Source organism: Coregonus lavaretus (genome assembly GCF_964263955.1).
Source record: "Coregonus lavaretus genome assembly, chromosome: 26".
Taxonomy (NCBI): domain Eukaryota; kingdom Metazoa; phylum Chordata; class Actinopteri; order Salmoniformes; family Salmonidae; genus Coregonus; species Coregonus lavaretus.
Genome location: NC_140013.1, coordinates 19,256,416 through 19,272,181, shown reverse-complemented (window position 1 = coordinate 19,272,181; position 15,766 = coordinate 19,256,416). Strand labels below are relative to the sequence as shown.

Genomic DNA, 15,766 nt, shown 5'->3' with positions numbered 1-15,766 from the left:
AAGGCATTGCTCTATTTCTGTGTCTGGTTGAAAGAAGCCGGTGCAGTGTAGTCGACTGTGGTAGAGGAGTGTGTGTGTGTGTTTGTGTTTGTGTTTGTTTGTGTGTGTGTGTGTGTGTGTGTGTGTGTGTGTGTGTGTGTGTGTGTGTGTGTGTGTGTGTGTGTGTGTGTGTGTGTGTGTGAGTGTGTGTGTGTGCGTGCGTACGTACGTAGAGGAGTTGGAGGAGTCCAGGCCTGCCTGTCTGCAATTAGTACTTTCCTGAGCCCAGATTCCGCTACAGTCAATCTCCCCCACACTGTTCTGTTCCTCTCACTCTCTCTCACTCTCTCGCTTTCTTCTTCTCGCTCTCTTTCTCGCTCTCTCTCTCTCTCTTTATTCCTCTCTCCCTCTCAGTACTTTGCGTGCTGTGAATAGGGCTAGTTCTTGGGAAGTTGCTGTCAACTAACATCACAGCTGACTCAAACAACCAGAAACACAGGGAGGGTGATGATTGAGTGTAATGGCCCTCACAGTAAGAGTAGGACCCTGTGCTCATTTACTGTACGTTCTGGGAAAATAAACAACTTTGAGGTAAAACTGGAGTGGCAGTTGTTGGCTCTGAATTATATGAATGATCGCTTTACTAGTTTTTTTGTGTGTGAAAATAGATCAAACCAACCCTTCTCTCCAGACTACTGAACAGCAGAAGCCTGGTCCCTCACAGAAGAACTGGATATAGGCTTAGTCCCAAATGGCACCATATTCCCAATACAGCACACTACACAGGGAATAGGATGTCATTTCAGACACAGCCATTGTGAATACATTAATGAATTGAATGGTGGTGATATCGCTACAGGCATATACCCTGTTTCCATGACGATGATGATCACACCTCTAGGTTGGTCTGGTGTTTCTCATCTCAATGTGACACAGATAAATGGGAAGATAGGAGAGGAGGAGAGCAGAGAGAAGGAGGAGAAGAAGCTAATACTGGATGAAAAGTACTGTAGCAGTACTGTAGTAACTCAGCCAAATACTTGTTTTATCTGATGCATTGACTTAATCTAAATAAACACTGTAAGAGGAAATTATACATGAAGAGCTTTTCAAAGCATGTTGAATAAGAGAGATATCTGTAACTGTATACTGTGTAAAGCAAAACACCTGATATCTACGTTTATCAGACAGGCTTATATCTATGTTTATCAGACAGGTGTAAAGACGTGAATTATATCCCTTCTAACACCTTACTAAGTCACACATTATCTTGGACTCAAAGAATACCATAACACTTTTCAACAATTTAAACAGGATTGGATATCATCTTCTCACAGTATTAGCCAGTCGAACAAGCTGCCAGAGGGAAAACTGTTGCTTTAGACAGCCTGAGGATTTGTGGTTGAAAGCATTGTTGTCAGGTATGAAAGTGCCTTGAATTGGTAATAGGCTTACAGGGTGCACAAACAGGACAAATACACCTTTCCTCCTTTATCTAGGTCGAGAACAAACCTAGAACAAGAGTGTGTCAGAAATGGCACCCTATCCCTTATATAGTGCACTACTTTTGACCAGAGCCCTGGCCAGAAGAAGTGCACTATGTAGGGAATAGGGTTCCATTTGGGATGCAGTCAAAGTGTGTGTCGAGAACAAACCTAGACAAAGAGTGTGGGGGTCAGGGTTTATGCAGCTGCCAGTGTCTTTCCCTACAGACAAATCAAACAGGGCGGACTTTAGACTGGCTCAGCTCGATCTCCACGCTACTGTGGTAATCAGATCTGTGTGTGTGTGTGTGTGTGGAGTCCCAGACCTGCAGCTGTAGTAATCAGATAAGGTTGGTTTGTACAGCAGACAAACACCATCTTCAAAGCAGCATGGCCCATTAGGTGTAAGATAAACCCCTGGCTCCTGGGCTGAGGGAGGACTCGCCTAGACCCAGCACCACACACACACACACACACACACACACACACACACACACACACACACACACACACACACCTCTCTCTGAGTAAAGTTACCTGAGGTCAAAGCAGGTGGAGGTTTAACTAGGTAGCATCCTAAATGGGCCACAAACAGGGCTCAAGCTGTGGCCAAAGACAGACTCCAGTGGTAGAAGATTGTTGCAGCCCTCACCCGTGACAAAGAGGTCTAAGTAAGTAATCCAAAATGGCACATATTTGGATGAATAGAGTGTCATTTTGAGAAGTACTAAATCTGTTCCCGCTCCCACCAGGCAGTGAGGTGCCATTTATAATCTTGGGAAAACAAACCATTGTTTAATAGGAAGTAGAATAATTTCCTTGAATTTTACAGAGTGAACTTTGTAGTGTAAAATAACCTCTGAACTTGAGCTCAGAAGACAAAAGGATATGTAAAGCATCTGTCTTAATGACTGTATGTGTGTGTGATTACAAGTGACACACACACACACACACACTATAGCTAGGAAGAAAAAACAAAAATGATCAACATCGACCACACCGATCACTTATCGCAGGGATTTTGCTGATTTCGTTCATTATGATAAGTAGCTTATACCAGAGAAATGTGAAGTTTGAAATGAAATATGTTTGCTAATATGGGTGATTGTTACTGGGACAATTGATGCCTACAACCATCAAACTAGTAGTAGTTTAAAGGATAATTGAAAAATACTGTGGTGCATATCAATGTTATTAATGTTCATCATTATCACATCAATTCAGGCAATTTATCACGATGTGGATTTTTGTCCACATCGCCCAACTCTAACAAACACGTGCACGCACGCACGCGCACGCACGCGCGCGCGCGCACACACACACACACACACACACACACACACACACACACACACACACACACACACACACACACACACACACACATCCCCCCACCGACCCCTCCTTAAAGGGACTGTTGTACTCCTCCAACTACAAAAGCTGCTTGATCAGTCTTGAACTTTAGATGGCAGTCCCACAGCGCTGTATACCTTATCTAACGGAGGCAGCAGGGTTACTGCTACTCCGCCTACTGTATAACACTAATCACAGTTCTCTAATAAAGAACATACTGTAGCAGCAGCTGCATATCAAACATAAAGTCATCTAAAGTTATACTGGATAATTCAATGACCTACTATAACTACACTGAACAAAAATATAAACACAACATGCAACAATTTCAAAGATTTTACAGAGTTACAGTTCATAAAAGGAAATCAGCCAATATAAATAAATGCATTAGGCCCTAATCTATGGGTTTCACATGACTGGGAATACAGATATGCATCTGTTGGTCACAGATACCTGAAGAAAAAGGTAGGGGTGTCGATCAGGAAACCAGTCAGTATCTGGTGTGACCACCATTTGCCTCATGCAGTGCGACACATGTCCTTTGCATAGAGTTGATCAGGCTGTTGATTGTGGCCTGTGGAATGTTGTCCCACTCTTCTTCAATGGCTGTGTGAAGTTGCTGGATATTGGCAGGAACTGGAACACGCTGTCGTACACGCCGATCCAGAGCATCCCAAACCTGCTCAATGGGTGACATGTCTGCTGAGTATGCAGGCCATGGAAGAACTGGGACATTTTCAGCTTCCAGGAATTGTGTACAGATCCATGCGACATGGGGCTGTGCATTATCATGCAGAAACATGAGGTGATCTCAGCGGATGAATGGCACGACAATGGGCCTCAGGATCTCGTCACGGTATCTCTATGCATTCAAATTGCCATCGATAAAATGCAATTGTGTTTGTTGTCCGTAGCTTATGCCTGCCCATATCATAACCCCTCCGCCACTATGGGGCACTCTGTTCACAACATTGACATCAGCAAACCGCTCGCCCACACGACGCCATACACACTATCTACCATCTACCTGGTACAGTTGAAACCGAGATTAATCCGTGAAGAGCACACTTCTCCAGCGTGCCAGTGGCCATCGAAGGTGAGTATTTGCCCACTGAAGTCTGTAACGACGCCGAACTGCAGTCAGGTCAAGACCCTGGTGAGGACGACGAGCACGCAGATGAGCTTCCCTGAGATGGTTTCTGACAGTTTGTGCAGAAATTCTTCGGTTGTGCAAATCCACAGTTTCGTCAGCTGTCCGGGTGGCTGGTCTCAGATGACCCCGCAGGTGAAGAATCTGGATGTGGAGGTCCTGGGCTGGCGTGGTTACACGTGGTCTGCGGTTGTAAGGCCGGTTGGACGTACTGCCAAATTCTCTATAATGACTTTGGAGGCGGCTTGTGGTAGAGAAATGAACATTCAACTCTCTGGCAACAGCTCTGGTGGACATTCCTGCTGTCAGCATGCCAATTGCACGCTCCCTCAAAACTTAAGACATCTATGGCATTGTGTTGTGTGACAAAACTGCACATTTGAAAGTGGCCTTTTATTGTCCCCAGCACAAGATGCACCTGTCTAATGATCATGCTGTTTAATCAGCTTCTTGATATGCCACACCTGTCAGGTGGATGGATTATCTTGGCAAAGGGGAAATGCTCACTAACAGGGATGTAAACAAATTTGTGCACAACATTTGAGAGAAATAAGCTTTTTGTGCTTATGGAATCTTTTCTTTCAGCTCATGAAACATGGGGCCAACACTTTACATGTTGCGTTTATATTTTTGTTCAGTATATATAGCTACAGTTGAAGTCGGAAGTTTACATACCTTAGGTTGGAGTCATTAAAACTCTTTTTTCAACCACTCCACAAATTTCTTGTTAACAAACTATAGTTTTGGCAAGTGGGTTAGGACATCTACTTTGTACATGACACAAGTAATTTTTCCAACAATTGTTTACAGACAGATTATTTCACTTATAATTCACTGTATCACAATTCCAGTGGGTCAGAAGTTTACATACACTAAGTTGAATGTGCCTTTAAACAGCTTGGAAAATTCCAGAAAATGATATCATGGCTTTAGAAGCTTCTGATAGGCTAATTGACATCGTTTGAGGCCTACCTTCAAACTCAGTGCCTTTTGCTTGACATCATGAGAAAATCAAAAGAAATCAGCCTAGACCTCCACAAGTCTGGTTCATCCTTGGGAGCAATTTCCAAACGCCTGAATGTATGTACCACGTTCATCTGTACAAACAATAGTACGCAAGTATAAACACCATGGGACCACGCAGCCGACCACGCAGCCGTCATACCGCTCAGGAAGGAGACTCGTTCTGTCTCCTAGAGATGAACGTACTTTGGTGCGAAAAGTGCAAATCAATCCCAGAACAACAGCAAAGGACCTTGTGAAGATGCTGGAGGAAACTGGTACAAAAGTATCTATATCCACAGTAAAACGAGTCCTATATCGGCATAACCTGAAAGGCCGCTCAGCAAGGAAGAAGCCACTGCTCCAAAACCGCCATAAAAAAAGCCAGACTACGGTTTGCAACTGCACATGGGGACAAAGATCGCACTTTTTGGAGAAATGTCCTCTGGTCTGATTAAACAAAAATAGAACTGTTTGGCCATAATAACCATCGTTATGTTTGGAGGAAAAAGGGGGTAGCTTGCAAGCCGAAGAACACATTTACATTTACATTTACATTTTAGTCATTTAGCAGACGCTCTTATCCAGAGCGACTTACAGTTAGTGAATACATCTTTTTTTTATACTGGCCCCCCGTGGGAATCAAACCCACAACCCTGGCGTTGCAAACGCCATGCTCTATCAACTGAGCTACATCCCTGCCGGCCATTCCCTCCCCTACCCTGGACGACGCTGGGCCAATTGTGCGCCGCCCATGAGTCTCCCGGTCGCGGCCGGCTGCGACAGAGCGGACACCATCCCAACCGTGAAGCACGGGGGTGGCAGCATCATGCTGTGGGGGTGCTTTGCTGCAGGAGGGACTGGTGCACTTCACAAAATAGATGGTATCATGAGGAAGGAAAATGATGTGGATATATTGAAGCAACATCTCAAGACATCAGTCAGGAAGTTAAAGCTTCCAAATGGACAATGACCCCAAGCATACTTCCAAAGTTGTGGCAAAATGGCTTAAGGACAACAAAGTCAAGGTATTGGAGTGGCCATCACAAAGCCCTGACCTCAATCCTATAGAACATTTGTGGGCAGAACTGAAAAAGCGTGTGTGAGCAAGGAGGCCTACATACCTGATTCAGTTACACCAGCTCAGGAGGAATAGGCCAAAATTCACCCAACTTATTGTGGGAAGCTTGTGGAAGGCTACCCGAAACGTTAGACCCAAGTTAAACAATTTAAAGCCAATGCTACCAAATACTAATTGAGTGTATGTAAACTTCTGACCCACTGGGAATGTGAAGAAAGAAATAAAAGCTGAAATAAATAATTCTCTCTACTCTTATTCTGACATTTCACATTCTTAAAATAAAGTGGTGATCCTAACTGACCTAAGACAGGGAATCTTTACTAGGATTAAATGTCAGGAATTGTGAAAAACTGAGTTTAAATGTATTTGGCTAAGGTGTATGTAAACTTCCGACTTCAACTATATATTATACTTGAAAGTAGTGAGATGTGTAGGCCCACTCTGTGAATACGTCCCAAATGGCACCCTATTCTCTATATAGTGCACTACCTTTGACCAGAGACATATGGGTGTATAGGGAATAGGATGCCATTTGAGACAGCCTGAATGCCACATTGGCAGACCGGCAGGCAGCGCTGATCTCATTGAGATAGTAGCGGATGTTCTTAGTCAGATTCAGAAACATAATTCACGCACACACAGAAATGAATGTACAGACACACACACAGCTCTTCTACATGCACAGACAGCTATCCACATAACACGCTGTCTCCTTATACATCCAGGGAGGTACCACTTCCACATCCATATATTTACAGTATGCAGTACACCTGCCTGCCAGCCTGCCTGCCTTCCGTAAGTATGACAGGACTTGTCCTTTCACGCACAGGTAATTGCTGTTTGATAGAGACTCAATCGCCCGTGCATGCCATGCATCCGGACGCACCAGGGGGAAGGAGAGGTGTGGTATGGAGCCACCGGGGAGGGTTGTGGTATGGAGTGGGACAGTAAAACATGAGAATGCTTGTAGAGCAGAATTACAGTCTTGTATTTATGCAGTGGTGTCACTGGTCTGTAAATCTCAGGAACGCTCTAAGGTCTGTAAGGTATGATTATGGTTCTGATGAGAGTGGGACATGGGGCGGGTCTGGGTCCTGAACAAGGATGAGAGGATAAGAGAGTAGTGGGCTGACCCTACCCTGTTATTACCTCCCTACTGCCCCATCTGGACTCACCTGGATTCACCTGGATTCCAGGTCACACTGATAGCAACAGATGTGCTGCAGCATTTTAGGGAGAGGTAGCGTAGTGTTAACTATAGTGTTAACTGTAGTGCTAACTGTAGTGTTAAAATTACACCTACAGGGCTAGACTGCATGTTCAGCAAGCTCTACAGTAGGTCAGAGTCTCATTACTGTATTCCAATAAAACTTGCCGCCCGTCTGTTAAACACATGATCCTAGTAAATAATGGTTATAATCAGGCAGGGAGAGACAGCTCCTGTCCTCGGGGGCCTGAGTGACTGCAGGAGATTTTTATTCTGTTTCAGAGCTGCGTTTTAAACCTGGGAAACAAACCATGAGCGATCATATTTCTGGCAGACTCCAAGTACCAGAGTTGCCCTTTACTGATTGAGATCATTATACAGTCTACAAATGGTACCTATAATACATGTTTAGTTGGGTTGTATCTCTGGTTGTGTTTGGATAGAAGGGACACTGGCTGCATCTCCTGAATGTCTAGCTCTAATGTACATCCTTTTCTCTTTGGAAGTGGGAGTGGAATTCGGCAGCGGGGAAACAGTTCCCTCCTAAGGCCCCTGACTGTTTAATGGGACCGGGTCAGCTCAGACAGGACAGAGTGTGTGTGCGTGTGTGTTTGACGGGACAAGGTCAGTCCATTCGGGGCCGGGTGCAGCTGCCAGCTGCTGAAACGCAGGACCATCACTGGCGGGGACAGGTGCTATACATGCATGCACGTACCATCCCAAAAGACCACCACTTCTACAGTACAACACACAGAGGAGAAAGGCTGATTCCATGCTCTGCCTGTACTGCCTGAGTATCTGTGTCATGTGTGGAGGAAAGAAGCAGGATTAACATGCTTATAACCTCTCATACTGTATAGTACACTACTTTTGACCAGGGTCCATAGGGAATAGGGTATCATTTGGAATGTACCCATGGTCTGGGAGAACAACAGTCAGTAATATCAATGATTTATGTATTTCTTAACTCTGATTTGACAGCTATTCTTTTCATTGTGAGTTAACTGTGTATTAATGTTTAGATAGTGGGTCAAGGATGTTTGAGGGGCCGGTAGGATGGTAAACAGGGAAGACAGATTTCCTATAAGCACCCTGAGATGAGATTAGCTAACTGGGTTTTCTGCAGATGTGAAGTGTTCTCAGAGGAACTGGGTTGAAGGGTCAACAGTTTAAGGTGGTTACAGGCAAAATACATTTCCTACTTGTCACTGTGTACCCACTGAATAGTCTAAATTGTCTCTGCGTTATAGAAAGTGGCATGGCACTGATAAACGCCTGATAACTCACACTACTAGCCTGGTACCATATCTGCATGTGGTTTAGCTAACTGTACTGACAATCGTCACAATGCTATACATACTACCTCGCCCTTTGGTCACAGTTTGAGAGAGTGGGCTGTAATCTGTATTTCCATGCTCTGTGACTGACAGGCAGTGTGCTGGCCATGCTGGTACGAAAACCACTGTGTCAGTTTAATACAATCACACTACAGACTGGAACAGAAATTTGTTCTAGAGTGTAAAAAATATAAAATAGATAATTCCAAATGTATGGAACTAAAGTTCCTCTTGGCATGAACTTAAGTTGTGGCATGTTTTGTGTCTTGGTATAGAACATTGTCATTGTTCTAGTTAATTAACAACCAAAACAACAGGAGACAAGCCTTAATACGTCCACAGTCCGGAGATGAGTTTCCCTCAGACAAAGAGGCTCCCCATGCTAACAGCAGTCACAGTCTCTTCTCTATGTTTTCCTTCAGTCCTTATCTATCCGACATCATCGTGTTCTCAGAGCCGTGGCCCTGGGCCTCAACAGGGCGTCTGACTGACAACCAGGATCCTCTCCCTCCTGCATATCAGTTGGCCAGGTGGAGTGGTTCATACAGGTTAATGTATAGAATGAAACACACACACACACACAGAAGGGGTGGGTGGGGCAGGGGGAAATACCTTCTTTGTGGAAACTTGCTTTGTGTACATTCTTATTGTTATCTTAGAATGGGATCCTGATTCTGTCTGCATGGCGTCAAGAATCAGATGAAGACAAAGAGGAAGAGAGGAAACCATAGTCTGAAGCTACTGTCTGACAAGCTGCCTAACCCCTTGCTAGTGACGTCAGGAGCACTAACCTGATCAACACAAAGATGGCATGAGGTAAACAGTGTGGCGGCACCTCCCAAGAGCATCATGGATCAGGTGTTGAGGGTGTTTAAGGTGCCAGGATACGATGAGATGGAAGGATGGAGAGACAGAGATATGGAGAGATAGTCCTGAAGAGACAGGGCTGATGTCAGCCTATATATATATACTTGGCAAGGAGGAGGTGATAATGGAATGGATTGAGCTCTGTTACATAAAGGAGGAGAGGGAGGAGAGGTAGAAAGACCTATCTGTTGAAGGAGAAGAGCAGTACTGTAGACTGATTACCTGTCAGATCGTACCTATAATAGGGAATAAGGTGTGATTTGGGAGGCACCCCAGATCATTGCTAAGGTATGTGTGTGAGAGTGTGAGAGTCTTATGTGCATTCTGACCGTGACAAGTCTGTGTGTTGTCTAGAAACTATCTCCCCACTACTACAACACCTTCTGCTGAAAGGAACCCTGTTTCATTGGGAGGAACACTGTGAAACTGTGACCTCCTGAACAGGATTAGAGGTGAGCTACATTCCATGGCTGTTATACAGGGATACAGACTATTATAGGGTTGTTATTCAGGGCTGTTATACAGGGGTACAGACTATTATAGGGTTGTTATTTAGGGCTGTTATACAGGGGTACAGACTATTATAGGGTTGTTATTCAGGGCTGTTATACAGGGATACAGACTATTATAGGGTTGTTATTCAGGGCTGTTATACAGGGGTACAGACTATTATAGGGTTGTTATACAGGGCTGTTATACAGGGGTACAGACTATTATAGGGTTGTTATACAGGTGTACAGATTATTATAGGGTTGTTATACAGGGGTAAATACTATTATAGGGGTGTTATACAGGTGTACAGACTATTATAGGGTTGTTATACAGGTGTACAGACTATTATAGGGTTGTTATACAGGGGTACAGACTATTATAGGGTTGTTATTCAGGGCTGTTATACAGGGGTACAGACTATTATAGGGTTGTTATACAGGGCTGTTATACAGGGGTACAGACTATTATAGGGTTGTTATTCAGGGCTGTTATACAGGGGTACAGACTATTATAGGGTTGTTATTCAGGGCTGTTATACAGGGATACAGACTATTATAGGGTTGTTATTCAGGGCTGTTATACAGGGGTACAGACTATTATAGGGTTGTTATACAGGGCTGTTATACAGGGGTACAGACTATTATAGGGTTGTTATACAGGTGTACAGATTATTATAGGGTTGTTATACAGGGGTAAATACTATTATAGGGGTGTTATACAGGTGTACAGACTATTATAGGGTTGTTATACAGGTGTACAGACTATTATAGGGTTGTTATACAGGGGTACATACTATTATAGGGGTGTTATACAGGTGTACAGACTATTATAGGGTTGTTATACAGGTGTACAGACTATTATAGGGTTGTTATACAGGGGTACAGACTATTATAGGGGTGTTACACTGGGGTACAGCCTTTTATAGGGTTGTTATACAGGGCTGTTATACAGGGTTATAGACTATTATAGGGGTGTTATACAGGGGTACAGACTATTAAAGGGGTGTTATACAGGGGTACAGACAATTATAGGGGTGTTATACAGGGGTACAGACTATTATAGGGTTGTTTTACAGGGGTACTGACTATTATAGGGTTGTTATACAGGGCTGTTATACAGGGTTATAGACTATTATATGGGTCTTATACAGGGATACAGCCTATTAAAGGGGTGTTATACAGGGGTACAGACAATTATAGGGGTGTTATACAGGGGTACAGACTATTATAGGGTTGTTTTACAGGGGTACTGACTATTATAGGGGTGTTATACAGGAGTACCGACTATTATAGGGGTGTTGTACAGGGATACAGACTATTATAGTGTTGTTATACAGGAGTTGTTATACAGGGGTACAGACTATTATAGGGTTGTTATACAGGGCAGTCATACAGGGGTACATATTATTATAGGGGTATTATACTGGGCTACAGATTATTATAGGGTTGTTATACAGGGGTACAGACTATTATAGGGTTGTTATACAGGGCTGTTATACAGGGGTACAGACTATTGTAAGGTTGTTATACAGGGCTGTTATACAGGGGTACAGACTATTCAAACCATTAACACTTTAGTTCAGCGTCCCAACAGCTGCTCTGACACTGAGGGGAATACCAAGGAATAGAATAGGTTAAAGATCTTATGCACACACTGGTAGAGGTCCCTGTACACCATCTTAGGTTACAGAGGAAGGAGCTACTGTACAGTAGAGAGCCATCTCAAGCATTTCCTTTCTCCAAGTCTCACGCACAGACACACACACACACACACACACACACACACACACACACACACACACACACACACACACACACACACACACACACACACACACACACACACTCTCTCTCTCTCTCTCTCTCAGTAGTGTGTCTGCCTCTGTTCCCAAGGAGGCTATAAGAGAACCTGTAACCCGGTCTGAGTAATGCAGTGGGACCATTTATCATTCACTAAGCTCTCTTTCCCACAGGTTCAAATATGTGACATCATTTCCTGCCAGTGTCAGTCAGCACATGATGCTGAATGACACCGTCCCCTGGGAATATGTGACTAAGAATGTCACTACGGTCTGAGACTCAGTGGCTAAGAAACTATTTGGACATTAAACAATGAATGCAAGCATAAATACATGCCCCAAAGTATGCAGGATACTTGAATTGGAGATCTAAGACTGAAAATAAATCAATTCGTTTTTATTCTACAAAATCAGGTTGCTTAAAATAAGAGAACACAAAATCACACTCTCAAACAATGATGAAGTGGAATTTCTATCCAATGGGATAAGATGTTATTGAATATGTCATACAGTCTATCCTTTATGCACCGCATTTGATTGATATCCTCCAGAACATCATGGTTCTTGTCTTGACTATCATTTACTATCCTTTCCATGGCAGGTTTATGAGAGGGACTGACTGTTAGAGAGATATGTTTGGTAAGAGGGGAGTTGTCCTGTCTAGATGGTCTATCTACCCTGTGAGAGAACATCTGGTGAATCTTCACTCAGTCTGAGATGGTAGATCAGACCAGTGCTACGTCTCAAATGGCACGCTATTCTCTACATAGTACACTACTTTTGATGAGGGCCCATAGGGCTCTGAGCAAATTAAGTGTACTATATAGGGAATAGGGAGCTATTTGGGACGTGGGCAAAAGTAGTGCACAATAAAGGGAATGGGGTGCCATTTGGAATGCTCCCCTGGTGTAGATCTAACCATGTTTAATGTATCTTAATGATCTGCATTAAACAATGTTTTCATTCCATCTACAGGCCTCCTCCAATACTTTTATGACTCAATTAAACTCCTACAGCGAGGTTTTGGAATGCTGAGTGGAGAGTTGCATCAACCCAATTAGCTCTGTTTCAGACAGACGTTTTGATGGTGTGTTTGTATGCAGCAAGAGAGTTTTGATGAAAGTTTGAAAAGGAAGATTCAGCGATTATACCAAGGGATGTTCACATCCACTGTTCCCTGCCTGCCACCCCTTCACAGCGGTGCTTCCTTTAGATGTCCAGTGTGCACACCCACACACCCGCACACAAACACACACACACACACACACACACACACACACACAAACACACACACAGCCAGGGTCTATAGGGAGAAGGGAGAGGGGGAACTAGCCAGGCAGATATGGAAGAAAGGAATGCCCAAGAGGTGCTGTTGAACAAAGGCTGTTTGGGAGATAGGAGATTCAGATGTGGATATGAGCCTTGCGATAAGGGCTTCCCTCCAGCAAGAGGAGACACACAGGGGCAGTGTCCCAAATTGCACCCTACTCCTTACATAGAGCACTACTTTGGACCAAAGCACCATGGGACCTGGTCACACACATGTACATACACACACATGTACATACACACACATGTACCTACACACACATACATACACACGTGCACACAAGCCACTATTCCTCTATTGTTTTCATTCAGTTGGTACTACATAAGTTGTGTACTTCATGTTTCCCTGTATCAGTCAGCATAGCACCACATAGGTCATTTATCATACCAATAATATTTTATTTCATAAGTTCATTTAAAGTTTAGGGTATGCTCTTCATCTAAAGGATATAATTAACCAATACATAAATACATAAACAAAACCACATCCAACAGATGGGAGCCTGCTTCTATTGGTAAAGTAATTAATTCACTTTGCCTGAGGAGTAGTTGTGTTCTTCTTTTCCACTCTTCATGTATAGGTATGTGTGTTTGTGTGCATGTGTGTGTGTGTGTGTACCTTTTGAAGGTCCCCTGATCGATCTGTTCTAGATGTTTCATGAATACTATTAAAGTGTAAATGTACCTTTTTACACAGCATCCCAACTGTCTCCTTTGCTTAGAAGCAACGTTTAAAAATGTCTGCTAACATTGTTGTCTTAACATAATCTTCCAGAGGTGACAGGACAGGAGCAATCTTTTTTTCTCACTCTCACGTTGTGAAAGAACACATCTTCGTTGTAATATATGTCCCAAATGGCATCCTATTCCCTATAAAGTGAACTACCCTGGTTTAAAGTAGTGCCCTACATAGGGAATAGGTATTCAAGAGTGGTATTAACACTTTCCTCAGCTGGTAACTGTTATCCTGTCCTCCAGGCGAGAGGTTTGAAAGGTCAAAGGTGAAAAGTCAAGGTGAAAGGTCAAAGGTGAAAAGTCAAGGGTCATCTTACCGTCGTCAAGGTCAGGTATGATGGTGACCCTGGCAGTGTGGTACTCCTGTCCCAGACGGCCTCCCATGGGCATACTGAGGGTAACGTTGAAGCTCTCCTCCTCTTCATACAGAGAGTCATCTATGATCACCACACGACAGGATTTCTCCGTCTCGCCCTTATCGAAGCGCAGGACACTGTTGTGTTCCTCAGGTCTGGATATGTAGTCAGAGTAGGACAGGACTGTAGTGGGGATGGTCCCTGTAGCTGTGGCTGTAGGAGAGAGGGATGAGAAAAGAGGGAGAGATGGAGAGGAGAGAGATGGAGAGATGGAGAGGAGAGAGATGGAGAGATGGAGAGGAGAGAGATTGAGAGATGGAGAGGAGAGAGGACTCTAGCTGTAGTGTGTGTGTATGTGTGTGTATGTGTATGTGTATGTGTATGTGTATGTGTATGTGTACGTGTATGTGTGTGTGTGTGCATGTGGACTGTACCTTGCTGTGTGTAGCAGATGACCATGAGTTCCTGTGTGACGTCACCCCTCCTACGCACTGGGATCAGCAGCTCCCCGATGTCCTCCTCTATAGAGTAGACTGCAGACGGGATAAACACTGTCGACTCTGGGGGGAGTGGGAGAGAGAGAGAGAGAGAGGGGGGGGGGGGGGGGGGGTGAGACAGAGAGAGTGAGTCAGAGAGGGGGGGGCAGAGAGAGAGAGAGAGGCGGGAGACAGAGAGAGAGAAAAATAGAGAGAGAGAGAGATAAACCATCATATCCTACTCACTGTGTACGTACTTATCTCATTAATACAGAAGCTATGCTGATGAGAAGAGGGAACAACAATGTGTCTGTTACATTATGTTGCTGCTGGTGCTCTGGTCCAGGCTCCTCTCTGAGGACTTAACAGAGTTCTATAAAGGATGTGTTGACCCAGTGAACTGAGGCAGAAGACATAGTCTGCGTCGCAAACGGCACCGCAAACGGCACCCTATTTCCTATATACAGTAGTACACCCCTTGCAGGGCCTGGTCAAAAGTAAGGCACTATATTGGGAATAGGGCGTCATTTGGGATCCATCCAGAGGATATGATGACTAACATCAGTGGTTGGCACAGACAACTGCCCAGAAACCTCTCTGATTTTACAGCTGACGGACAGGGACCGATCAGGGAAATACATATACATTTAGTGAATTGTTAATAGGAAAAGTCCAGCTTCCGTACTGTAGACTTTGCATGTGAAGAAGGACAGTAAAGGTGGGCCTGGAAAATAAATCTGACGTGTCTTGATTCTGTTAGCAAGCATCGACCTGTTCAAACCATTGGTATTTTTTCTGTCCTGTCCTTTCCTCTCCTTATCTCCTTCTCTCCTCTCCTCCTTTACTCTGCATAGCGTGACTGTGTCTAAGTTACTAGACCTGAGTTAAATCCCAGAGGCCCTGTTATGCTTATTCTTCTTAAAACCTATTCGTTCCTCTGATTCTGCATCTGGTGGTCTGTGCTAATAAGGTGCCAGTGTGCCAGCAGGGCCTGAACTCTCAAAACCCCAACAGTCCCACCTGACCAATTACTGACTGACCAGGACACTGGACCAATGGCTCCCTGCCCTGCCCAGCCCTGTCTTGGCTACGTAAGTAGATGTTCTACCTCCTACTCAGG

At 44.1% G+C, this 15,766-nt stretch overlaps 1 protein-coding gene across 1 annotated transcript in view; it reads right to left on the bottom strand.

Annotated features, from left to right (window-relative positions):
* The window catches only part of LOC311101384 (FRAS1-related extracellular matrix protein 2-like), a gene marked incomplete at both ends in the record, with an annotated part of 107,917 nt that overhangs the window by 31,559 nt on the left and 60,592 nt on the right, over nt 1-15,766 (bottom strand). The window contains 2 exon segments of the mRNA XM_084142517.1: nt 14,132-14,383; nt 14,605-14,730. Coding sequence (XP_083998643.1) covers nt 14,132-14,383; nt 14,605-14,730 — 378 coding nt within the window.